Source organism: Hypanus sabinus, chromosome 12, assembly GCF_030144855.1.
Source record: "Hypanus sabinus isolate sHypSab1 chromosome 12, sHypSab1.hap1, whole genome shotgun sequence".
Taxonomy (NCBI): domain Eukaryota; kingdom Metazoa; phylum Chordata; class Chondrichthyes; order Myliobatiformes; family Dasyatidae; genus Hypanus; species Hypanus sabinus.
The window spans coordinates 45,046,890-45,074,577 of NC_082717.1; the positions used below are offsets into that span (position 1 = coordinate 45,046,890).

At 38.1% G+C, this 27,688-nt stretch overlaps 1 protein-coding gene across 1 annotated transcript; it reads left to right on the top strand.

Moving 5' to 3' along the window:
* Window positions 1–27,688, top strand: si:ch211-57i17.5 (usherin). Its single transcript, XM_059985333.1, has 6 exons — window positions 1–63; window positions 12,767–12,820; window positions 13,793–14,022; window positions 19,276–19,347; window positions 26,078–26,293; window positions 26,947–27,688. The coding sequence occupies exons 2-6, from the start codon at window positions 12,769–12,771 to the stop codon at window positions 27,034–27,036; spliced, it is 660 nt and encodes a 219-aa protein (XP_059841316.1). The 5' UTR covers window positions 1–63; window positions 12,767–12,768; the 3' UTR covers window positions 27,037–27,688.

Here is a 27,688-nt window from a genome sequence, read left to right on the forward strand (position 1 = left end):
AGAAGTTCTCCAGTTACTGTAGCCCTAATTTGGCCTGGCGGCCTCATCGGCAATGGCACTAAGGTAGGTAGTGAGTGAATCAAAAGGGTGGCTAGTATGCCCTGCAGCAGTCCTTGGGAATGCTATGGGAATGGGAAGAGAATGATGACAGATGTTTTTCTACTTTCACATGTCATCTTATGTTTTTGCATTGAAAGAGCTTTTTATTCTTTAATTACTGCTGCTGTGCTTTTACCCAGGTTTTCAATTCTCTCTGTGACTTTTAAGTAGTCTTGCATGTTTGTTGAAAGGAATTCTGTCTCCTTTCTCTCTGTATGATATGTAAAGAGTCTTTCCCTCTCATCACTTCTAATGTGTTAATCCATTTAAATGTCACCCAATGATTTACTGCTTAATTGGCATCCAGCCAGTCTTCAGTGAACTGATGGAAGGGAGCTAGTGGTTGGCCATTTTCTTGAACTACAGAAGTCCTTGGTGATAGTGTCATTGAGAAGAGTTTCATTTAATGAAAGCTGTTCTCCAACTAACAAATACCCAGTCTGTGGTCCATAAGCTGTGTTCAGCTCCAAACAATAGCATCACCTTCATCAAGACACGAAAACACTAGCTGCTAATCAGAGAATAGGTTTCAACCATCTTCACCTGCTTCTTCAGTTATCTTCCCTCTGTCACAGGAAAACTGGTGGTCATTTTTTTTCCGATGACTCAATGCCCAACCTACATGAAATCATCTCCAGACTTCGGCAGGTTAGTGCCTGGCTACAGAAGTACACACAAAAGCACAAACTTCCCAACTGGCAACATGATAGGAGTGCCCTTGTCACATAGTCTACAGTGTTTCAAGGAAACAGCTCATCACTAACTTCCTCAAAGTGAAAGGGTCTCCATATCCCATGAAAGAACTTCAAAGGGTACCAATTTGTGCACAACAAGCTTCAATATACAGCAATATAAGAAATGAACAGATAGCTGCTTTAATCACATTGATGGAGAAATTAATATTGGCCCAAGCACCAGGAAGAACTCTGTTACTTTGAATGAGATGGGAATGAAGTCATCTTCCTCTTCATTTGCAGTACTCATTCAGTAGCCTATGTTAGTCAGTTATGCATTGCAATGGAATGAATCCATACCCTTCTGACTCAAGCAAAGGTGTTGCTGAATAATCAATAGCTTTCACACTGTCACTGTTACACAGCTACCCCAAATGAATTGTGGCCATGATCCACTTACCACTTCTCGGGAACCCACGAACAGCATCCAACCAAGACAGAGCATCTGGCCATGTATTAAAGACCTGTGCTGAGCAACAGGCTGGAGTTCACTGAGATTTAAAACTTCTCACTTCAACAGTGTGAGGTATCCACCCTGCTTCAAGCAGATTTCATTTACACTGGTGCTTAGTGAGAATGTAATAATCTGCCTCAATGACTATCATCCTGCAGCACTTACATCCACAATGATGCAGTGATTTGAGAAATTGGAGTTGAAGCAACTAGGGTCCATCCCAGTTAGACTACCAGAGCAACAGGTGCAAAGCAGATGCCAACTCATTGTCTCTTCACTCAACCCTGGGACATCTGGACAGCAAAGGTGCATACATCTATGCACCTCTGTCAACTTTTTCTTTAATCCTTTTCACTCCTTATGGAGCATAGGGCTTCAACAAAAGTCCTCCACTTCCTGCGATCTCTAGCAGATGTTTTTGCAGTCTCCCAAGTTTGGCTGGCAGCTTTCAGTTCATCCAAAAGCCTACGCATCCAGGTTTGCTTCGGGTGACCTCTTCTTCTCTTCCCTTGTGGATTCCATTTGAGTGATTGTCGAGTGAAGTTCAACTGGCTCTTCCTCAAGGTGTGGCTGACCCATCTCGACTTCTTCCTCCTTATCTGGAATACAATGGGCTCTTGGTTTGCTCTCTTCCATAGGTCTAGGTTTGACACTCTGTCGTAGGCGGAGGATCTGCCGGAGGCATTTGTTGAGAAAGCTTCTGGATCTTGTTGCAGCTGGTGTTAGTGATTCTCCATGTTTTGGATCCATATAGTAGGATGGCTTTCACATAGGAGCTGAATATACGGAGCTTAGTTTTGACAGAGATGGCCGTAGATCTCCAAACAGGTCGCAGGGTTGTGAAGGCATGTTGGGCTTTTCCGATCCTTGCTCTGATGTCCTCATCTGTACCTCCTGATTTACTGATTTTGCTTCTGAGCTAGGTGAATTTGTCTACATCTGCAACTATTTGTCCTTCAATCCATAATGGCTCCGCTTGTTTGTTATTAATGCGTAGAACTTTGGTCTTCTCCTGACTGATCTTAAGGCCTACTCGCTGTGAGATCTCTCCCAAGGAATCTACTTTCTTCTGCATATCTTGGAGCCGGTGTGAGAGAAGAGTGAGATCATCTGCAAATGCCAGGTCTTCCAATTTCCCTGATAATGTCCACTGGATGCCTCTCTCTGAGCCAGCATAGGCTGTTCTTGTAGCCCAGTCGAGTACCACAAGTAACAGTAGAGGCGACAGCAGGCATCCCTGTCTGACTCCAGTAGTGACCAGGAACTCTTCGGACAGTCTCCCATCGTGGATGACCCTGCATGAGAAGCCATCATAAAGCTGCTTGATGATATTCACCATCTCTTCCAGTGCACCATAGTGTCGTAAGATGCTCCACATTGACTTTCTGTCCAGGCTGTCAAATGCCTTCTCAAAATCAATAAAACACACAAATAGTGGAGTTTGCCATTCTATTGTCTGCCCCACAATGACTCTAAGTGCAGCTATCTGGTCAATGCATGATCTCTCTTTCCTGAACCCTGCCTGCTCATCTCTAAGTCTCTGGTCAATGGCATCTTTCATCAGCTCCAAGATGACCCTGGTGAGAACTTTGCTAGGATTGGAAAACAAAATGATCCCCCTCCACTTGCCACACAGTGAAAGATCTCCAGATTTTGGCAGCTTCACAAGGAGGCCCTTCTTCCAATCTGATGGGATCTCTCCTGTTCTCCATATCAAATTCAGCAGTGTATGCAAATGGTCCACCATAACCTCTCCACCCTCTTTCATTACTTCTGCAGGAATGTTGTCTTCTCCAGCAGCCTTGCCGTTCTTCAGGCTTTTCAGGGCTTTTTGAATTTCTTGCATGGTGATTTCACCTATATTGATGTTGAGTGGGTCTCCAGGCTCCAGGTCAGGTGGGTTCTGTGGTGATGGTCTATTCAATACTTCCTGGAAGTGTTCCTTCCATCTTGCCAGCTGATCTTCAACTGAAGTGAGCAGATGGCCTGTCTTGTCTCTAACAGGTTTGTTGAAATTGCTTTTCTTCCCTCTCAAAAGTTTAGTTGTTGTGTAGAATGCCTTGAGGTCCCCTTTACTGGCCACTGTTTCTGCTTGCTCTGCTATTTCATTGAAGTATGACCTCTTGCTCTTTCTGTTTCTTCACCTCCTTGGCCATCACGCTGTACCTGTTGGCAGTGATTTATTTCTGTTGCTGGGTTCTGGCCTGATTCAACTCCTGTTTGAGCTTTTTCCTCTCCTCCACCTTCTGCCATGTCTCATCCCTGATCTAAGGTTTACTGTTGACTGGTGGTCTTCCCAGTACTTCTTCGCAGGCTCCTACAGTGGCCTGCTTGAAGGTAATCCAGGCATGTTCTGCTGTTCTCTTATCTTGTTCCTCTATTTGAAGAGCCCCAAAGCGGTTTTGCAAGGCGATGTGGAAATCTTTCTTGTTCTCTTCCATCTGTAGTTTTCTAACATCAAACTTTATTCACATGTTCTGTTGCTTCTTCTTGGCTGACAGCTTCATCTTCAGCTATGCACAACCAAATGGTGGTCAAATCCAATATCTGCTCCTCTTTTGGCTCTCACATCTTGCAATGAACTTCTCCAGCGCTGGCGGACGATGACGTGATCAATCTGGTTCTCTGTTTGATGGTCAGGTGAGACCCAGGTTATCTTGTGGTAGCGTCGGTGGGGAAAGAGGGTACCTCCAATGGTCAGTTCGTTGAAGGCACAGGAGTCGATAAGGAGTTCTCCATTTTCATTCATATTCCCCAAACCATTCTGGCCCATCTCTCTCTCCCTGCCAGTGCTATCGCTGCCTACTTTGGCATTCAGATCTCCCATGACGATCAACATATCTTGCTTAGGTACCTTTCCGACTACTGCTTGAAGCTGTGTGTAGGAGAGATCTTTTTCTTCTTCCTCTGCGTTGTTAGTTAGGGCGTAGCACAGGATAATGGAAACCTTCTAGAATCTGGACTCGAACCTGGCTGTGATGATACGGTCAGACACTGGTTCCCATTCTATCATACTTCTGGCTGCTTCTTTGGACAACATCAGGGCCACACCAGCCTCATGCAGGTCCTCCTCTTTTTCTCTGCCGGAATAGAGCGAAGTTTCTCCCGTCTGCAGTTTGGTCTCACCAAAAGTATTCCACCTTGCTTCGCATATGCCCAGGAGTGTGAGGTGGTATCGGTTCATTTCCTTCACTGCCTGTGCGCACCTACCTATCTCCCAAAGTGATCTCAGATTCCATGTTCCAATTAGGGTAGATTTCTTCTGTGAGAGCAGCTTTGGAACCTCCATTATGGTTTTCCTCGGGAGAAGAAGGGTTGTCAGCCTTGCAACTTCCTGATGGGTTTGGTTGCAGCGCGTCATCAGCCTCCTGAACGGGGCCCTGCTTTTCCCAAGATCTGGGTTAGTGGTTGACAATCTGTTGACGGTTTCTGTAACAATTGCTTGTTTTACGTGAACGGGTTGTTAGCTCATTGCACAACACCCAACCTGGAGGACCAGGGGTTTTCTGTCAGGGTCACCTTCCCCTAGGCGATGGAATTTCCATGTTAAAATGGCATTTCCATGCTAACGAGCTCCACCTGCCCGGGTTTGAAATCAGAGTTTACCCTCTCCTAGATAGGCTGCCATCCAAGACTAATGAGTCCTATCTACCCGGGTTTGGAATCAGAGTTCCTTCTCCTAGGCTATGTTGATTCACGGCACCTTCTTCCATATTATCCGGTGCACCCCTCACACGAGGGATCCCCCATCCACCACCCAGGGGACGTGCCTCAACACCGTATAGTCCCAGCGTGAGGACCTCTATCAATTACAGCTTGGCATTCAATACCATTATCCCCTTAAAACTAATCAATAAGCTTCAAAACCTCAATAATTCCTTGTGAAATAGGATCCTTTTTTTTATTTTAAGATTTTTTTTATGAATTTTCAAATAGGTTACAGAAAGAAAAAAATTATCAACCCTTCCCCCCTCCCCTTAACCCCTCCCCACTAATATATCCCTATAGAAAAAAAAAAGAGAAGAAAAAAGAAAGAAAGAATGCCTGGATTTCAGAAGATCCCTACATGCTCCATGGAGTTCATAATAGTTTTAATATGTATATTTATTTCTTTCCCCAGATAACCAATAATTTTATCTTTGGAGCACCTATATATTTAACCCTATCTTTTATAAATAAGGGCGCCAAATTTTCAGAAATATTTCATATTTATCTCTTAAATTATGTAATTTTTTCGTGGAATGCAGCTAAAAATTTCATTCTTCCAACGATCTATACTTAAGTATGAATCCAATTTCCGAGTAACTGCAATAGCCTTTTTGGGTACTGCCAATGCAATTTTTATGAATTCTCTCTGATACTTATTCAATTTGGATTTCGATTTTATCCCTTCAATATCACCTAGTAAAAATAATGTTGGATTACGTGGAAGTTGTATTTCAATAACTTTTTCCAGTAAAATTCTTAAATTTGTCCAAAAAGGTTGAATTTTAAAATAAGGCCGAGTGTAAAAAAGTACCAATTTCTTGATTACATTGGAAGCATTGATCAGATAAATTTGGGTTTAATGTATTTTTTTTGTGGTGTAATATATAATTGATGTAAAAAATTATATTGCACTAGTCTTCGCCGGACAGTTGTTGTATTTGTCATACTGTCAAGACATAATCTTGACCAATTTGTTTCTTCAATTTTAATATTCAAATCAGTTTCCCATTTTTGTCTTGACTTATGAATTCCTTGTTTAATTGCTTGCTTTTGAATCAAATTATACATATAAGAAATAATTTTTAAAATTTTTCCTTTTTGAATTAAAATTTCTATTTCATTAGGTTTCGGCAATAACATTGTTTGACCCAATTTATCTCTTAAATAAGCCCTTAATTGGAAATAACAAAAATGAGTGTTGTTTGATATTTTATATTTATTCTTTAATTGATCAAATGACATCAAAATACCTCCTTCAAAACAATCTCCTATATATCTAATCCCTTTTTGAAACCAGTTGTATAAAAGTTGGTTATCCATTGTAAAAGGAATAAGTTTATTTTGAATTAAAGGTCTCTTTGCTAATAAAGATTTCTTCATCTCATCATCAACATTTATCTTATTCCATAAATCAATCAAATGCTTTGATATAGGAGATTCTTTCTTTTCCCATATCCTTTTAGATTCCCACTTATATATAAAATCTTCTGGTATATTTTCTCCTATTTTATCTAGTTCTATTCTAATCCATGCCAGTTTATCTTCATCAAAAAAAAATGCAATAAATCTAAGTTGATTTGCTTTATAATAATTTTTAAAGTTTGGAAGTTGTAACCCTCCTAGGTCAAATTTCCATGTCAATTTTTCCAACAATATTCTTGACATCTTCCCTTTCCAAAGGAACTTCTTCACACATTTATTTAACTCTTGAAAAAACTTCTGCGGTAATTGTATTGGTAGTGTTTGGAATAAATATTGTAATCTAGGGAATACATTCATTTTTACAGCATTTACTCTGCCTACTAATGTTATTGGGAACATCATCCATTTATCAAGATCTTCTTGAATTTTTTTTAATAATGGTAAATAATTTAATTTATATAAATTCTTTATATCAACTCTTATACCTAAATCTTTTATACCATTTATCAGCCATCTAAATTGAGTTATTAATTGACATTGACTATAATCTCCTTTAATAAGGGGTAGAATTTCACTTTTATCGCAATTTATTTTGTAGTCTGATATTTTCCCATATTCTTCCAATCTAGAAGATAATTTACGCAGCGAATACAATGGGTTTGTTAAATAAAGCAAAACATCGTCAGCAAATAAATTAATCTTATATTCCTCCTGGTTAACTCTGAAACCCATAATATCTGGGTCTGTTCTAATTAATTCAGCTAATAGTTCTATCGCCAACACAAATAAAGCAGATGATAATGGACAACCTTGTCTAGTTGACCTTGTTAACTGAAATGATGTTGAAATTTGACCATTTGTCATTACTTTAACTTTGGGATTAGTATTTAAGGTTTTAATCCATTTTATAAAAGATTTTCCTAACCCATACTTTTCCAATACCTTAAATAAAAAATCCCATTCCAATCTATCAAATGCTTTTTCTGCATCTAAAGTAACTGCCACACTCATTTCCTATCTCTTTTGTGCCAGATGAATTATACTAAGTAACCGAGTTAAATTATCTGCTGATTGTCTATTTTTGATAAATCCTGTTTGGTCCATGTGTATTAATTTTGGTAAGTATTTAGATAATCTATTAGATAAAATCTTTGCTATTATTTTATAGTCCGTATTCAACAAAGAAATAGGTCTATATGATGTTGGCTTTAAAAGATTTTTGGCAATACTATTAAAATAGTTGTCGAAAAAGATTCTGGAAGTTTATGCGTTCTTTCCGCTTGGTGTATTAACTCCATAGAAGGAGGAATTAGTAAATCTTTAAACTTTTAGTAAAATTCAGGCAGAAAACCATCTTCTCCTGGGGATTTATTACTCTGAAGTGATCCTAGAGCTTCTTCGACTTCTTTTAATGTAAAAGGCATATCTAATCCCTTCTGTTCTTCCGAATTCAATCTTGGAAGAGTTATTTGTGATAAAAACCTTTCTATCTCAACAATATCGTTTTGTGATTCTGATTGATAGAGTTCAGAATAAAATTCTTTAAAATTTCATTAATTTCTAAAGGTTTATAAGTAATTTTCTTTACACTTGTTCTAATTGCATTTATCGTTTTGGAAATCTGGTCTGTTTTTAACTGCCAAGCAAGAATCTTGTGTGATCTTTCACCTAGTTCGTAATATCTCTGTTTAGTTCTCATAATTGCTTTTTCTGTTCGGTATGTCTGAAGTGTATTATATTGTAACTTCTTGTTAACAAGTTGTCTTCTTTTTTCTTCTGTCATATGTCTTTGAGATTCTTTTTCTAATTTTGTAATCTCTTTCTCCAATTGATCTGTTTCTACCATATATTCCTTCTTAATTTTAGAAGTATAATTCATTATCTAACCTCTCAAATATGCCTTCATTGCTTCCCATACTATAAATTTATCATCAACTGAATATCAATTTGTATCTAAAAAAAACTGTATCTGCTTTTTCATGAAATCACAAAAATCTTGATGTTTTAATAATATTGAATTAAATCTCCATCTGTAAATCAATTCCTCTTTATCCATCGTTATCATTGTCATTATCAAGGGGGAATGATCTGACAGTATTCTTGCCTTATATTCCACATTTTTCACTCTGTCTTGAATATTCGTTGATAATAGAAAAAAATCTATCCTTGAATAAGTTTTATGTCTATTTAAATAAAATGAATAATCCCTTTCTTTTGGATTAATTCTTCTCCATATACCAATCAAATTTAAATCTTTCATCAATGATAAAGTTAATTTTGCTACTTTTGATTTTGTGACAACCTTTGTTGATCTATCTAAAACTGGGTCTAAACAAAAATTAAAATCTCCACCTATTAATATTTTGTCATATGCATCAGCCAAATACAAAAAGGCCTCTTGTATAAATTTTACATCATTTTCATTTGGTGCATAAATATTCATAAGAGTCCATAGTTCTGAAAAAATTTGACAATGTATAATTACACATCTCCCCACAGAATCAATTAATACATTTTGTATTTTAATTGGTAAAGTTTTATTAACCAAAATTGCAACTCCCCTCACCTTTGAGTTAAATGAAGCTTAACTTAATAAATAAATAACATTTCCAACCCAATCTCTATTTAATTTCTGATGTTCTATCTCTGTTAAGTGTGTTTCTTGTAAAAAAGCTATATCTATTTTCATTTTCTTAATATATGTTAAAATTATTTTTCTTTTCACTGGTCCATTAAGCCCATTAACATTAAAACTTAAAAAATTCAGTAGATTAGTCATTATTTTTAACAGGGTTACTCCAATCTATAATAATACCTAATCTTTCAACTTTCGTAGTACCTTGAGGAATCTTTTTAAAATTCTTCATGTTGCTATGTGTCTCCCCCCTCCAATTTTCCAGGCAAAGAAAGAAAGATAAAAGAAAAATAGATTATAAACAAAAAAAATAACAAAATACCCCCCTACTAATGTTGTGAATGAAAAAAAAATTACCCCGCTCCATTGTACAGGTCATGGCAATCACCATGATTACACACGTGAATCCTGTAGCAATCGTTCCGAAGTTCCCCCAGCTTCCCCGTAACATAAAAAAGTATATATAAGAGAAGAAAGTAAAAGACTACTCTCGATTAATATTTCTCAAATTTTAACCTTTCTCCCCTGTATCATTTAATTAAGAATATATTTAAATATTCTTCTGTCTTTAAACATCCATCAGTTCCATTCATTGTCCTTATTTTCATCTTTAATTCGTTTCACTTTTAAATCTTTCACTGTAATTAACGAATATTTGGGAGTTCTTGTGTGAATTCTTCTGCATCCCAATAATCAGTAAAAAATCTTTTTCCGTCATCCAAAAAAATTATCAGGGTAGCTGGGTGGTGCAATATAAATTTCTAGCCTTTTCCCCATAAAACCTTTCTCGCTGGGTTAAATTCCTTCTTTCTCTTCAAAAGGTCATAACTTATATCAGGATAGAAAAGAACTGTTTTCCCTTCTATCATCAATGATCATGGGTTTTGATCAACGAGGTCTTGGTCTTAAGGTTCTGTGAGCTCTTTCAATTGCAATTAACTGGGTTCCTTCTTCCATTTCCAAAATTTCCGGGATCCATTTTTGAAAAAAATGTATTGGATCCTCTCCCTCTATGTCTTCTTTAAGTCCAACAATCTTAATATTGTTTCGTCTGCTAAAATTTTCAAGCACATCCACTTTTTCCAATAACTGTTTTCTTTCTGATGTCCAGGCAGAAATATTATCTTCCATTTTATTCACTCTATCAATGGTGTCTCCCATTGTTTCTTCCAAGTTTTTAATTTTCTTGTCCATTTTGTCCTGTCTTTTCATCATTTTATCAAACATAATCTTCATATTTTTAATATCTTTTTTTATTACTTTAAATGCTTTTAATTCATGCATTATTTGCACCGGTTTTTCTTATGTCTCCATCACCTCCAACCTCTTCCTGTTGCTCTTTTTTGTTTGTCTCTTCATCTTCATCTGACTTAACCAGAGAATCTGATTCCACCTCATCTTCACTTTCACTTTCTGTGCCGATCGTGGCTGGGATTTGTAGTTTGGGTAGCTCGTGTTTGCGCATGCCCTTTCCTTCACGCATGCACAATTCCCGTTGCTCTTTTTTTTTGAAAACGGTTGATGTTGCTGCAGTTTCCTGTTCTGTATCGCCAGAGGTAAAATGCACTTGAGCCCGAGGCTCTTTCATAGCCACCGGCCTTGATTCTTTTCCAACTTGTGTTGTCTTCAAAGTAGTAGTTTTCTTCTGCTTCTGTTTAGGAGGCATATCTTAAGACATTCCTGAATAGTTTTTAAGTAGATTTTAAAAAGTATTTACTAACTTTTCTTCACTTAAACGTTATTTTACTGGTTTTTTACGGGAGAGCTGGATTTCCACGTCTCAATCCTACGTCATCACGTGACATCCCCCTAAAATAGGATCCTTGATTTCATCGCCAGCAGCCCAAGTCCATTTGGATTGGAAAAAACATCTCCTCCACAATCTCCATCAGCAAAGGTGCTCCACAAGGCTGTGTGCTTAGCTCCGCGTTCTACTCGCTTTACACTTATGACTGTGTGGCTAAGCATAGCTCCAGTGCTGTATTCAAGATTGCTGTTGGCCCTGCTATCATAGGACAAATCAATGTGGTGGTGAATCAGCATTCAGGAGGGAGATTGAAAGTAGTGCCACAGCAACAACTTCTGACACAATGTCAGCAAGAGCAAGGATCTAATTGACTTCAGGAGGAAACCAGAGATCTATGAGCCAGTCCTCATCAGAGGATCAGAGGTGGAGAGGGTCAGCAACTTCAGATTCCTCAGTGTTATCATTTCATTGGGTCTGAACTGGGCCCAGTACACAAGTGCAATTATGAAAAAGGCATGACAGTGCCTCTACTTCCTTAGGAGTTTGCAGATTCAGCATGAAATCTAAAACTTTGACAAACTTCTATAGATTGTGGTGGAGAGTATGTTGACTGGCTGCATCATGGCCTGATATGGAAACACCAGTGCCCCTGAATGGAAAATCATACGAACAGCCCAATACGTTATGGGTAAAGTCCACACCATTGAGTACATCTACGTAAAGCATTGTCATAGGAAGGCAGCATCCATCATCAGGGATCCCCACCACCTAGGATTATGCTCTCTTCTCACAGCATCCACGAGGAAGAAGGCCTTAGGACTTGCATCATCAGATTCAGGAACAGTTGTTACCCCTCTACCATAGGACTCTTGAATCATTGGGATAAGTTCACTCAACTTCACTTGCCCCATCATTGAACTGTTCCCACAACCTATAGAATCACTTTCAAGTACTCTTCATTTCATGTTCTTGTTTTTTATTGTATTTGCACAGTTTGTTATCTTTTGTACACTAGTTGAACAGCCATGTTGGTATAGTCTTTCATTGATTCTACTATGGTTATTATTCAATTATGGATTTATTGCGTATGTGCACAGAAAATAAATCTCAAGGATGTATGTAGTGACTTATATGTACTATGATAATAAATTTACTTTTGAACTTCCGAACTTCAAATTATTTTAAATCATCTAAACATTGATGTATTTAGGCCTATTCTGCTTAATCTCTCTTCATAAACCATACCCTATCCCACCCTACTCCCTCCATCTCAGGAATCTGTATCATGATGACAGATACTAGACTGAATGGAGATTACTTATTCTACAACAATAGTCTAACTCCTGCTCTTCAAAGGCTTTCCACCATTCATAATGTTTATTAGTAGGCAAGCAATCATGTTGGTGTTTCATTCCAGGTCCTGCCTGATGAGAAAGCTCTAAGAAGTCAATAGGTATGACACCTCTTGTTGACAATGGAATATTCAACTCTTCCCATGAGCATAACCAGAACAACACATAAAACTCTCAGCCCCATCCAACACAAGCATTTAGTTACTGTTCTTGTTTTTCATTTTTTCAGCTGCAGAATTTAGTATGAGCCTACTAATTTTCACATTGTAACTATCATGCATGCTTATTGGTCTAACTTCAGGTGTTTCATGCAAATTCTAATACAGTGTTTATATCAATCTATTTGTCTTATTGTTTTACCACAACTGAATGCTTGAGCTTAAGTATTTTTGACTATCATAGAATGTTAAGTGTTATCACGTTTAAAATTTGATTTCTGGCACAAACACTGGGTGTTTTTGCATGTACTTATAACTTCTATTTTTGCAACACAGAAATGCTTTATTTTATTGTTGATTTTGTAAACTTGTACATGAAACCTTGAGATTAAGTGGAATTGTAATATCTTATTAGTATTTGTTGAAGTTAGTCTCTTCCATATTTTGTCCATGGCAGAAATGGGAAGTACTAATACACCAATCATCAACCTAAATCCAGCTACAGATGTAGGTGAGTATGTGTTTGTATTTGTTTAATACAGGGATGCTTGCACTCACTCACTCACAGACACACACACAGTCACACATATGTTTTTCAAATGGTTTTATGGATCTTTAAAACCATCTGAAGTAATACTTATATTTCATGAAGCATACTAAAATATACATATATAAAATAAACTACTGTCAATTACTACCATGACCTACATTCCAAATATATCTAATATTACATTTTCACTTGGAATAATTTTCTAAAATGCAACCCTATTTTAAACTTGGTTCTTGGCCTGCTTTGAGGCAAATATACTGCACCATTTTAAAATCTGATCTGAATGTCAAATTGTGTAGCAGCCAATTTACAGTTGCCATTTCAGTGATAACCATTTCGGTAACAACTTTGTTTCGGTTTAAGATTAAGTACATATTAGTATCCATGGATTTTACTCAAGGACTTACACATAAAGTAGAATGCTTTACAGTCCCAGTGACCCAGGTTCAATTCCCACCACTGTCTGTAAGGAGTTTATACGTTTTCCCCCTGACCGCATGGCTTGCCTCTGGCTGCTCCAATTTCCTCCCACAGTCCAAATACATACCAGTTGGTAAGTTAATGTGTCTTTGTAAATTGTCCTGTAATGAGGTTAGGATTAAATCGAGAGTTGTGTGGTGGAGTGGCTCAAAGTGCCAGGAGTAGTTTCTAGAGTAGGTTACATGGTCGGCACAAAGTTGTGGGCTGAAGGGCCTGTAATGTGCTGCAGGTTTCTATGTTCCAAGTTCTATGATCCAGATACGAAGCCTTGTATATAGTCTTGTTCTTGAATAGTACAGATACTAAATTTCTCATTATCAGTGCTTATCAGCTTAGAATGTGCAAAAACGCAGAAGAATAATATATGCATGCATATTATTCTTCAATTGTCTAAAGAGAGTTAACTGATAATAGTTTGATTTTGAGTTAATATGATATCTTCTTGTTTTCAAGGTCCTATACTGCCCACTGTTGATGATAAGACAGGAGTGCCACAATCGAACATTCCATTCTACCATGAACTGTGGTTCATTATACTAATGGCAATTCTTGGGTTGATGTGTGTAGCTATTTTCTTGTCCATCCTACTACAAAAGGCAGTAAATAAACAACCATACAAACGAGAAAGGCCACCTTTAATTCCATTAAAGAAGAGGACTAATCTACCTAATGAATCCTTCATGGTAAGATAGTTACTCGTCTTCCTTTATTATCACTTAGAAATTATAAGGCATAAGATTCAGGAATATGCTAACAAAATCATAATAGTTATCCATGCCTAGTTAATTTGGAAAGTTGCAAGTGAGCTTTCCCTTTAGACACTGCAGTCATCAATCTTGCAAGATGTTAGGTAAGCAATTCCAGGACTTCCAGGATGATGATGGAGTGAGAATTTTTGTCGAAGTCATGAGTGTGTATGACTTGGAGTTACCCCATAACATTACTGCTTTTGTCCTTCCTGTTGTTAGTAGGTGCAGGGAAAGGAAGTTCTATTTATAGTAACTTTAGTCAATTGCTGCTTATGTTTCATAAACAAAACCCTTCACTTCCTCGTACTACATTTTTTCAAGACCTCTGGGAGAAATGTAAAATCCTCACTGTCCCAGGGAAATCTTTGGCCCAAGACGAGGCAAGAATTCAGGAAAGCGCCAATCATTTCATCTCTCTATAAACAAAAAAAACTGAAGCAACAAAATAAATCCCAATCAAGTCTCTCACTTATGGTTAGGTTCTCTGTGGCAGCTTCTGTCAATCTTACATAGGAATCATCAATTATTAATGAATTGTATTGAAAACAAGATGTCATCAATGCTAGAGGACTGTCTAAAAAATTGTAGATTATGCCCGAGCGATTTAAGTGAGTCATTATCAAATGGTAAAACTTCATTTTGGGTGCAAATACTGAACAAACAAGAGGGAATTTAATTTTTTTAAATAAAAATGGAAAAGTTGGAAACACTCTATTGGTGAGGTAGCATCTATTGATATGAAAATGGTTAACTTCTCAGGTTGAAGATTTTTTGATTGAATTAGGAGAGAGAGAGAAAACAAATTGGTTTTAAATTGCAGGGAAGATGGAGAAAGGGTGGTTCGGACAAAGGGATTATCTCTGTTAGAATAAGGTTGTGAGTGCTGTGTGGATAAGTTGCTGATAAAGTAAACGTTTTGTTAGGTTAATGAGTGACACTAGAGGTAAGAACAGAGTATCTCTGAAGAGACTTGGGGCAGTTACATCAAATATAGTCCTAATGCTACCACAGCCAGGATCAGGTTACTCACTCATCAAACATTAGAGCCTGTGATATTATTTTCATTTTCTAAGACCATGTTTTTACTCTTTTGACCACCAGGGTGTGCTGGTTCTGCAATTTAACTTTTAGTAACAACCAACGGCTATCAAAAGTATGTGCTGTTCAAAAAAAGCAAACCTCACTAACTGTGACAAACAAGAAAACAGTCTTTTTAAAGAAAACCTTCTTTATATTAATGGAAATAAATTTACTCAGAGCTTCCTCTTTACTGTTATAACTTCAGAGACATGAGTTCTGTTGCATTTCTTTTAAAGTTTCAGTTGCAGTTTAGTCTAAAATCTTAGGTAACATATTGACTTTTTCCCACTAATATCAAAATTAATTACCTTGAATTTATCTGTAATCCTTCCTTCGACATCTTTACAAGCATCCTTAATAAATTCTGTCTACCTTATTCTGTCTATTCTGTAAGGTGTGCTGTCTACGTTACATATATAAATTTTTTTCTAAACATTTTTATTGAATTCCAGTGAAATATCACAAATTATTATTTTTATGAAACAAGCATCTTTAGAAAGGGTAAACCTCTCAGGAATTTTGAGAAAGTAATATAGGAAATGAGCACAGAATATTAAAAAGTTTTATTTTTAGCATTAACGATCTTACAATGATATATCAACTTTTGTATTGGAGTAGAATTTTTACTAAGTTTTTAATATTTGCAACTTTGTTGATTGTGCATTAGTTCGGCACCTCTGTGTTGACCAGAGTTTTGCAACAGTAACTATGATCCACCAGCCTACTTTCTTTTCGATTACATCGGTGCATTGGACAAATGATACATCCTCTGAGACGCAGGAACTTGAAGCTACTCACCTTTTCCACCAGTGACCTCTCAATGAGGATTGGTGTATGATCTCTCTACTTCCCCTTCCTGAAGTCCACAATCAAGTTCTTGGTCCTGGGAGGCTGTTGTTGCAATACCAGTCTACTACCTGACCTATTTCACTCCTGTAAGCCTTCTCAAAACTGTCTGATATCCTACCAACAACAATGGTGTCATCGATGAACTTACAGATGGCATTTGGCCACACAGTCGTAAGTGTAGGAGGAAGAAATCAGTGGGCTAAGCATACATTCTTGAGGTGCATCAGTGTTAATTGTAAGTAAGGAGGAAATGTTATTACCAATCTGTACTGACTGTGAGCTCCCCTTAAGGGAGATTAGAATCCAGTTGCGGAGGGTGGTACAGAAACCCAGGTTTCGAAGCATGTTGATTAGTAGTGAGTGGATGATGGTGTTGTAATCGATAAAGAGCGGCCTTAGAGTATGTTTACTATCATTTATGTGCTCCAAAGCTGAGTGGAGAGCCAGTGAAATTGTGATCTGTTGTGGAGATAGAACAGTCACAGTAGGCCTAGGTCATTGCTCAGGCAAGAATTAATTGTTGCCATGACCAACCTCTCAACACATTTCATCATGTTAGAATGGATCGATAGTCATTGAGGCTTTTTTTTCCCGGGGCTCTGGTATGATTTTGAAGCAGGTCAAAATCTCTGACTGCAGCAGTAAGAGGCTAAAGTTGTCCTTAAACACTCAAGTCAGTTGGTCGGCACTGAGTTTCAGTATCCTACCAGGTACACTGCCAGATCTTAACACCTTGCGAAGGTTCATGCTCTTGAAGGACATTCTGATATCGGCCTCTGGAACAAGGGTCACAGGATACACAGATGTAGAGCTATTCCCCTTCTCAAAGTATGCACAAAAGGCATTGTCAATGGAAGAGAGAGAGAAAAAATGCTTTTTTTCCATTCCATCTCTAGCAATAATGCATTTAAACAATATTTAAAATTGACCAAATTGGAAGTATTACCAGCATTTGTGTGTACAGTTAGAGAACGAGATTCCAAGAAATCCCTTTAAGATTATGTGGTTTTGCAGATTCACTTGTCTCCATGCAAGTGGATATTTACCCTCATCTTCAGTGCTTTGGCTGTGTGAGAAAAGTATTTAAAATCAAATCCTTAAAACTAGCACAAAGTTCACATCTAGCTTCATTACCAAACAACAAGCTTCAAAACTTGTATCTCCTTCTGCAGCTGGATCCTTTTCTTCTTATTAGGAGATCCTAGTCAATGTGGATCGGAAATAAAATTTCCTTGCCTCTGATTGTCAACACAGGCTTAGTCCACTGCGCTACTCTCTATACACTCATGACTGTGTGGCAAGGCACAGCTCAACCACCTATAAATTCACTGATGACACAACCTGTTGTTGGCAAAATCTCAAAATGAGTGAAGAGGTAACAGGAGCGAGGTAGATTGGCTGGCTGAATGGTGTCACAATAACTACTTTGCACACAGTGACAGCAAAACCCAGGAATTGGCTGTGTCCTTCACAAAGGGGAAGTTGGGAGAACACTGAAGGCTCAGGGATGGAAAAGGTAAGCAACTTCAAGTTCCTGGGCGTCAACATCTCAGAAGATTTATCTTGGGCCCAACACCTTGATGTAATCACAAAGAAGACATGCCATCCATTAAGGACATCTTCAAAAAGCAGTGCCTCAAGAAGGAAGCATCTATCATTAAGTCAGCACATCCACTCTTCTCAGGGAGGAGGTACAGGAGCCTGAAGACCTACACTTAATGTTTTAGGAACAGTATCATTTCCCTCCATCATCAGATTTCTGAAGGGCCTATTAACAATACCTCACTATTCCTCTTTTGCAGTATTTATTTATTTTATAGTAATTTTATGCAAATACCTTCTTTCTCAATGTTACCAAGACAAAGGAGATAGTTATTGACTTCAAAAGTACTCTCACCACTCAACACTCTTTACATCGGCCGCACAGCAGTGGAAACTGTGAGCAGTTTCAAACGCCTGGGAGGGCACACCTCACACAACCTCTCATGGTCCCAGAACACATCCTATACAATCAGGAAAGCTCACCAATGCCTTTACTTTCTGAGGAGGCTGAAGAGAGCTGGACTATGCACGTCTATGCTCACATCATTCTACAGAGGCACAGTAGAGGGCATCCTAACATGCTGTGTCACTGGTTGGTACGGAAACTGCACGGCGGTAGATAGGAAGGCTCTACAACAGGTAGTCAAAAATTGCCCAACGCATGACTGGCACCAGCCTAACCACCATCATGGTGCTAGAAAAGGGCCAGTAACATTATTAAGGATCCCACCCATTCTGCTCATGGACTGTTTGTCTCACTCCCATTAAGCAGGAAGCTACGTAGCATCTACAGCAGGACCACCAGATTCATACTCCTTTACACTTACATACTGGAAATGGCATTAAACAACCTTGAATTGTGTCAATGACAAATTTCACAACATACATCAGTGAAATAAAACATTCTGATTCTGATAAAAGATTCAAGGATCATCTTAAATCCTCCTTGGTAAGATGTAAGATAGTCAGCAAATCATAAGAATACATCTCCTTCTAAATGGAGAAAGAACATTTAGGAAGGCATTGAGAACCTTGCATCCATGCATTGTTCATAGATGCCTAGGCCTAATAAATAACTTGGCCCAATACATGAATAACTTATTCCCTTTCATTGATGCTGATTGACTTGCTGAGCTTATTCAGCATTTTGTGTGTGAGGCCCAATGAAGATGCCTAAAGTACCTTCCAAAGAACTTAGCTACACACACAAAATGATGGAGGATCTCAGCAAGCCAGGCAGCATCTATGGAAAAGAGTACAGTCAACGTTTCAGGCTGAGATCCTTCAAGAGGGTCTCGGCCTAAAACGTTAACTATACTCTTTTCCATAGATGCTGCCTGATCTGATGAGTTCCTCTAGCATGTTGTGTGTGTTGCTTTGGATTTCAAGCCTCTGCAGACTTTCTCTTGTTTGTGATTGGATTTCCCAAAAAAACTTATCTACCTGGCCCATCAGATACCTCCTCCTGCTCCACCAGTGTCTGAGTACATGGATCCCAACTCAGCCTCTGGCTGCCTTCAACCCCAAAGAACTGGATTGGAAAAAAGTTATCTTTGATCACAAGAGATTGTCTAAGAGAAGATAAATACAGTATATACGTTAAGAATTCAAGGTTTTCGTCCAATGGAAGGATAATTTGTCAGAGTTCACATTTACTAACTACAACATGATTATATAAACTATGTTAAATGTAGCTGTTAAATCTTTTCTTTTCAGTTTGATGCCATTGCAGCAACCTCCGATGCTTCAAGTTCTGTCACATTGAAGAGTTACACAATGTGTTTCGAGGTATGTCTCAGTGTGTGGCTTTTTCAACCTGCAGTGTTACTACTTGCATTACTTTCTTAATATAATGCATGTATAATTTATTTTCAGGCTATTGTTAAAAGTAATTGTCATTACGTAAAAGTATTTGCCAGATTTTCAGAAAAGAATGTTTAAAACCAGATAATGCCAAAATAAATCACCCAGGTACTTTGCTTAGTGCTCTGGTTATGTTCCCCAGAAGAAGAGTAGTAATGAAATTTGTACTAAAAATGGGTCATGATAGAGAGAGAGAGAGAGAGAGAGAGAGAGAGAGAGAGAGAGAGAGAGAGAGAGAGAGATAGTTCAGACACCCCTGGTCAAATTTTCTGTTTCTGTGAATATTAAGTGAGTAGAAGATGAACTGATCTCCAAAAGTCATAAATATGAAATCTTCTTTTCAAAATTTTAAGCAAGATTAGTGTATGATTTCTGTTTTGTACAATTTTAGACTGAAAAAAAGGAAAGGAGCACCATGCGAAAGTTTAGGCAACCCAAGAGATTTGAGCTCTCAGATAACTTTTACCAAGGTCTCAGACCTTAATTCGCTTGTTAGGGCTATGGCTTGTTCACAATCATCGTTAGGAAAGGCCAGTGATGCAAATTTCAAAGCTTTACAAATACCTTGACTCCTCAAACCTTGTCCCAACAGTCAGCAGCCATGGGCTCCCCTAAGCAGCTGCCTAGCACTCTGAAAATTAAAATAAATGATGCCCACAAAGCAGGAGAAGGCTATAAGAAGACAGCAAAGTATTTTCAGGTAGCCGTTTCCTCAGTTCGTAATGTAATTAAGAAATGGCAGTTAACAGGAACGGTGGAGGTTAAGTTGAGGTCTGGAAGACCAAGAAAACTTTCCAAAAGAACTGCTCATAGGATTGCTAGAAAGGCAAATCAAACCCCCTGTTTGACTGCAAAAGACCTTCATGAAGATTTAACAGACTCTGGAGTGTCGGTGCACTGTTCTACTGTGCAGTGACATCTGCACAAATATGACCTTCATGGAAGAGTCATCAGAAGAATACCTCTCCTGCATCCTCACTACAAAATTCAGTGTCAGAAGTTTGCAAAGGAACATCTAAACAAGCCTGATGCATTTTGGAAACAAGTCCTGTGGTCTGATGAAGTTAAAATAGAACTTTTTGGCCGCAATGAGCAAAGGTATGTTTGGAGAAAAAAGGGTGCAGAATTTTATGAAAAGAACTCCTCTCCAACTGTTAAGCATGTGGGAGGATCAATCATGCTTTGTGCTTGTGTTGCAGCCAGTGGCACGGGGAAAATTTCACTGCTAGAGGGAAGAATGAATTCAATTAAATACCAGCAACTTCATACTGTCTGTAAAAAAGCTGAAGATGAAAAGAGGATGACTTCTACAAAAGGATAATGATCCTAAACTCAGCTCAAAATCCACAATGGACTACCTCAAGAGGTGCAAGCTGAATGTTTTGCCATGGCCCTCACAGTCCCCTGACCTAAACATCATCGAAAATCTGTGGATTTCACAGAACTAGAAGCTAGAATTTTACAGAACTAGAAGCCTTTTGCAAGGAAGAATGGGTGAAAATTCCCCCAAACAAGAATTGAAAGACTCTTAGCTGGCTACAGAAAGTGTTTACAAGCTGTGATACTTGCCAAAGGCAGTGTTACTAAGTACTGACCATGCAAGGTGCCCAAACTTTTGCTTTGGGCCCTTTTCCTTTTTTGTTATTTTGTAAAAGATGGAAATAAAAAAAAGTAATCTTGCTTAAAATATTAAAGAATTGTGTCGTCTTTAACGTTATGCCTTTTGGAAAAAGGTCATCTTTTACTCGCTTAGCTATTCACAGTAACAGACATTTTGACCAGGGGTGCCCAAACTTTTGCATGCCACTGTGTATAAACAACATTTGAGGGGGATTGTCAACAGTTTGGGTTGAAACCCTGCATCATTATTAAGAGCAGAGAGAGGAGATAACCAGTAAAGAGGTGAAATTGGACTGATGAGACAGGGGCCAATGTTGATTATAGACCGAGGGGGCAGCATTCTCTAATGGACATTTCATGGTACTGGAAGATGAACAAATTTTGGGCAGGCAGACTATAGTGCATCTATAACTGAGCTGATGGTCTTCCAGTAACACTCTCTGCTGTCTCCCTAATTCTTTGGATGCACAGCTCTGCCCAACCTGCAGTAATCTACAGCTATGGAGGACATCAGCAACTAGCGATTCCTACAGAATTTGCAACAACGAAGAAGTTAGAGTAGCTATTGCTCATCCCTAACAATGGCTTTCACTCACTACTCCAGCCCTGACCCTCTGCATCCTTGCACTGCTGACCCCAGCCTGCTCATGCTGTGAGTGACTCCTCACTTCAGGAGTGTCAGAAGACTAGTGTTTGCAGCAGATTCCTGGAGCCAGTTTTCCAACACAGCAGTGGGAAGGACAGGGGTTCACATCCAGTTCCTGACACATTGAGCAAGTGTCAGGGGAGGGGCTACGTACCTGCGACTGTTTGGACCAGAGGACCAGGAGCACCTTTACAAACCAGTGCTCTGCAGAAGAGCACTAAATGGGGTACCAGATTACAAATAAACAAATTCCCCATACAATGAATAGCAACAATTATTATTGAATTGCATTTAAAATGAAGTCAATGTCCGTTTAAATCACACTGATACAGTAATTGTGATAGTTCATTGTAATTATTGTAATGAAACAAGGTACTTATGAGGTTCATGTATCGGAGCATGAGTGCTACTTGAAGTCAATGATTTCTTATGTTTATAATGCAGCAAAGAAAATGATGTTACTCAGATCTACATTAATATTTAGATAACAGCCTTGCCTGAATGATCACAATTTTACTTGACTCATAATGTTGTGGGTACAATTCCACTCCAGGTGCTGAAGCATATAATTCTTGCTGACACCTTTAAGTAGTAACAAGGATTTCAGCAGCAGAAAACCCTAGGCAGGGACAGATTTAGTTGTTACTGTAGAATATCAGTGACCGGGAAATGTGGTTCAGAATATGTTAGTGAAAATGTGGAAACTGGTGAGGTTGAGTTGTTCTCCGACCTAGGCAATTTCCTTGCAAATGTCTTGTCACCATGTGAGGAGACATCATCAGTGCTCTGTATTTTGCGGTGTGTCCTCCAAGTGCTTGGTTTTTGTATACTAAAGGCCAGGCATTCAGGGGACACAGCACAATCTACAGAGTACTGATGATGTCTCCTCACATGATGATGAAACATTTGCAAGGGAATTGCCAAGGTCAGAGAACAACTCAACACAATCATCAACCACTGAGCTACACATCATCCAAGTTATTTCCAATGTGGAAGCTATTACTGTATTATCAGAGATTGTTGCTGAGGTGCAGCATGTAAATGAGTGATATGCAAGAACCAAGTTTTGACCATTGAGGATGCTGGAGCTAATAGTCAAGAAGAAGGGAGGGAAGCAATGACAGCAGTTCTCTGATTACAACTGTAGAGATTAAAACTGATCCAAACAAGTACTGTGTTACCCAGCTAGATATCAGTGGCAGAGGATGGGGTAGTCAGTTGTGTTTAAGACAAATCAAGACGAAGACAAGGGATATTTTTGTTTCAACTACTAGGTTAAGGAGGTATCAGGGAACTTTAGATCAGATATTGTGCAATGAGAAGGTGGTAATTAACAATCCTGCTACGTGCAATCTTTTAGGGAAGACAAAATGAAAGAATTCCAATTTAAGGTAGAAAGTGAATTGCTGGGCATTAATAAATGAGTTCTGTTTTTACAATGTTCATTAGTCAATTTCATTCAGGAGTCAGGAAATACATGCTGTGGTGAAAGTAATCAAAAGTGCATTAAACTGATGAGAGAACAATTGCTAAAATTGGAGAGAGAAGGGAAATGTGTTCTGTTGTTAATGGGAATTAATGTATGCATATACATCTAACTTCTAAATGTAATAACACTGCAGACTTGTCTGTTTATAGGAGCATCCATTAATCAGGCATTTGTAACCCAGGGATGAAACCAGAATCCTGAATCAAAAAGGAGCTATGAGATTTGTGTTGGTTGTGATAAATTGGGGAGCTTCAGTGAAAGATATGACAATGGTAAATTCTTAAAGAGAGGATGCTGGAATTATAACTGTTATACATTCCTTTCTTGTACAAATAAATCAAAAGAAAAACAACGCAAACTATACTGAACAGAAGAAATTATAATGGTATTAAATCTGGGGAGGAGCCGTAAAAGGTTGTCATAAGAAGTAGCAAGCTTAAGCATTATGAGCAGTTGAGAATTCAGTAAAAAGGAACAAAGGGATGGATTTAGAGAGCATTAATAGAGTTTGAGAATAAATGTGTAAGGAATACTGGATAAATTATCTAAGCTTCCACAAGTATATAAAAAGACAAAGGTTAACAAAGGCAAATACAAGTTCCTTATACTCATAAATATGAGAATTTATAATGGGAACAAAGAATGTGCAGAACAATTAAACACATCAGTAAGTAGGTATATTGGTTTTATTATTTTCACATGCACCGTGCAGCGGTGGAAAAACTTGCCTTGCATACCATCCATACAGATCAATTCTTTTTTTTCAGATAGTAGAAAGTAAAAACAGAGTGAAGAATTAAGTGTCACAGTACAGAGAAATTGTAGTGCAGAGAAACTGTATGGTGTAAGATTACAAGAGGTAGATTGGTAGTCAAGAGTCGATCTTATCATATTTGGGAAGCATTCAATGTTCTTATAACAGTGGGAGAGAGGCTCTGTTTGAACCTGGGTGGTTCGTGCTTTCCTGGTTTGATGTCTTCTGCCTGACAGGAGTGGGGAGAAGGGAAAATGTCCAGGGTGGCTGAGATTTTTAAATATGCTGGCTGTTTTACTGAGGCAGCAAGAACTACAGACAGAGTCCATGGAAAGTCTGTGAATTGCTGAGCACCATTGATTTGGTCTTCTTGGAAGAGGATGCAAATAACTTCACATAAGTGCCAGGAGAACAAAAGTTTAATGAAAAGGAGGATTAAAAGAATTAGTGTTAGGAAGGACCCAAAATGAGACTGAGAGCCATTAAGTTCCCAAGATCCGATCAATCGTCAATGTCCCTGCAAACGTAACAGTACTTTGTAAATATCATGGAAGGAGAGTGAAAACATAGAACAACAGAACAGTGAAACTAACATTAGTCACAGGGAAATGCTGAAGTCTAGAATACTGGAACGAGACAATGAACATGGATTTGTGAAAGGGACCAGAGTTTCTTTGAGGATGCTATTGGTTGAGTAATTAAGGGAGAACTAATTCAAGTGGAGTATTTTGATTTTCAGAAGGACTTTGATAAAGTCCTGCTATAGAGATTTGTGAACAAGATTAAACCACATGGTAAAGGTAAAATAGCAACATGAATTGAAAATTGGTTGACAGTAGGAAACAGAGAAGGGTTTCTTTTTCAGGGGGTACTGCAGGGTCAGTGCTTGCCCTGCAGCCATTTACAATATATAGCAATGGTTTGGATAAGAGAACTGTAAGAAAAAAGAAAACATTCAATACTTTTCAAATCTTAATGTTAAAAGTTGTCTAGGTGTCCTTGCACACCCTTCAATGAAAGTGAACATACATGCAAGTGCAGCCAGCTGTAACATGACAAATGATTTGTTGGCCTTCATTGCAAAAAACTCTGAATACAGAAGCAAGGATCTTTTGTTGCAATTATGTACAGCCTCACTACAATCACATCATGTGCTGGTTCGGTTTCCTTATCTAAGAATGGACATGCTTGGCATAGAGAGAATGTAATGAAAGGTTTACAAAGCTGACTCTTGATATGGCAGATTTTTTGCAAGAGGAGTGATTGGGTCAACAAAGCCTGTGATAAATATTCAGAATTCTGGCTTACTCATTCATTTATCTATTTGGAGATACAGCACCGAACAGGCCTTTCTACCCCAACAAGCCGCGCTGCCTAGCAACCTACCTATTTAACCCTTAACCCAATCAGAGGACCCTTTACAATGACCAGTATGTCTTTGGAATGTGGGAGGAAACTGGAGCACCAGGAGGAAACACATGTGCTCACAGGAAGGACTTACAAACTTCTTAAAGACTGTATCGGAATTGAACTCCTAGCTCCACCCTGAGCGGTAATAGCTACGCTATCATGATGTCCCAATACTCGCATCCATCTGTACTACAAGGAATCCTAAATTAGTGAGAAACTGCATTTCCATTGGTGGAGCCTTCCCTCAACAACTGGCCAGATTCTGTGCTCAGGTACTTTGACTTGAAACTCTCTGTTCAACATCTGAACACTTAATACTCAGAAACTTAGAGTGCACCAGCAATTTTTAAATGATACTGAGTCAGTATGTTATGTTACCTGGATGGAATTGTCCTTGATTTAGATTTCATTGAAGAACATGCCTGATTTTGTTCCAGAAAAATAGATTAATAGATTAATTTACAGATTAATAGCCTCCATTCGATTAGCTGTCAGTATTTATCTATAATTAATAAATAATAACATTGTGTAAGAAAGCACTGATCTGATCTGGTATGTTCCTCATTAAGTAATAATGATGTGCCATAAATAGGGAAAAAAGAGTTTGAGGTTGTGAAATAAAACTTTTTTTCAGCATACACACTTACAGGTTCAGAACCTATGTTATACAGTACAAACATCTATTTACTACTCACTAATGATAGTCATTAATGAACATTAATATTTTGACTTACAGGGGCTTACGGACACCAAAATTTCAGAACATAGATCTCACATGAGTAACTGCAACATGTCAGTGATACATGTGCCAAGCCGGAGTCAGCTGGGTCACACCAGTTCTCAGACTTCCCTGCACCGCAGCGTCAGTCAGCTGGTCGATACCCATGACAAGAAATCCCTGATGGAAAGCTCAGTGTGGGAATTCTTTGCACAGGGACGTGACAGTGGAATGGTAATCAAATCATAAATATTTATCGAAATCGTATACTTACAACATTCGGGAGGTGAAATTGGGCAATGGAAAAATGAATCATAATTGATGAAAATGGGACTTTCGGCTTATTTGTAGACCATCACGTACTGCTGAAAAGTCTGAGTTCCTATATCTTATATGCCTTGTGTAAGAGGAGTTTCTTCAAAATCACTGACTTAATCCTATTTGATAACCTGAAATTCATGAAGTGATTCATTAGATATACAAAAAAGTGGAAATACTGGAAATTCACTTGTGCTTGTTAGAACTTAATTAGATGCTCACAATGCAGTCTCTTGGTGCAACAGGGAGTGTGACCACTTTGCACAATATTTCTGATCAAAATTATCCTAATCAACCAGTTGCCTGCCACTGTAAGTCTCCATCTTACTCCCATTGTGATGTCTCTACCTCTGACCTCATTCAGTGCCTCAACAAGTTCATCAGAATTAAATTCACAGACATCCATCAGTGAATGTGAAAAGATAGGAACTGGTATTTTCATTATCTGATTGAATTCACAGCATCGAGTCACACAGTTTAACAATTTTGAGCTTAAGTCTGCACAACTATTCGTGGTTGTTGTAAATGAATAATACTCACTTAATGTATTTTTCTCATTTCTGTTTCAGTACCCAGATGATGATGAACTATTGGAGTCTATCAAAGGTTTTAGTTCAGTTACAAAAGAGCACACAATATTTACAGACACCCAGTTATAAGAAAAATACTCCACAATCAGGTTCCTCTACCTTTAAAGTATTGTGTGTTGTTTATATGTTTCTTTGTTTTGAAAAAAATTGGGAGGCAAATCAAAGATTATCAGTTAGTGGCTACAATTGCCAGTTTTCAGCAGCAGTATTTCGTTTCCTATGAATTTTAATTTTGGCGTAAATCTTAATTCCACAAGTTGCAATCCAGAGTGTGAAAAGCTTTTTGACCAGCAGAGGGCGGCATTTTAGAGTTTTTGTGTGTGTGAGTGTGTGTGAAAATACTATCTCAATTAAAGATATAAAATTCAATGAATGACACCTGTACAACTTCATCTTCATACCAAGTCAAGGTTCAGGGAAATCTGAAATGAAGAAAGGAAAGCTAAAGACTAGCTACAAGGTAATATATTAGCCAGATAGGAAAACCAAATTAATATTACAGTTAAGTAACTTTTATTGCTCCCTCCGCACCTAAGCTGATCCAAATTTCTGCCTTCCATATTCCAGCTAGTACCAAGTCTATTCACCCATCACCTTTACACAGGTATATCCATTATCTCCTTAGCTGACTAATTCTACAATTATAAAATTCCCTCCGTTTCTATTTATGTTATACAAACAAGCTGAAGAATACATTAAAATAAAGTAAATAATCCTGTAA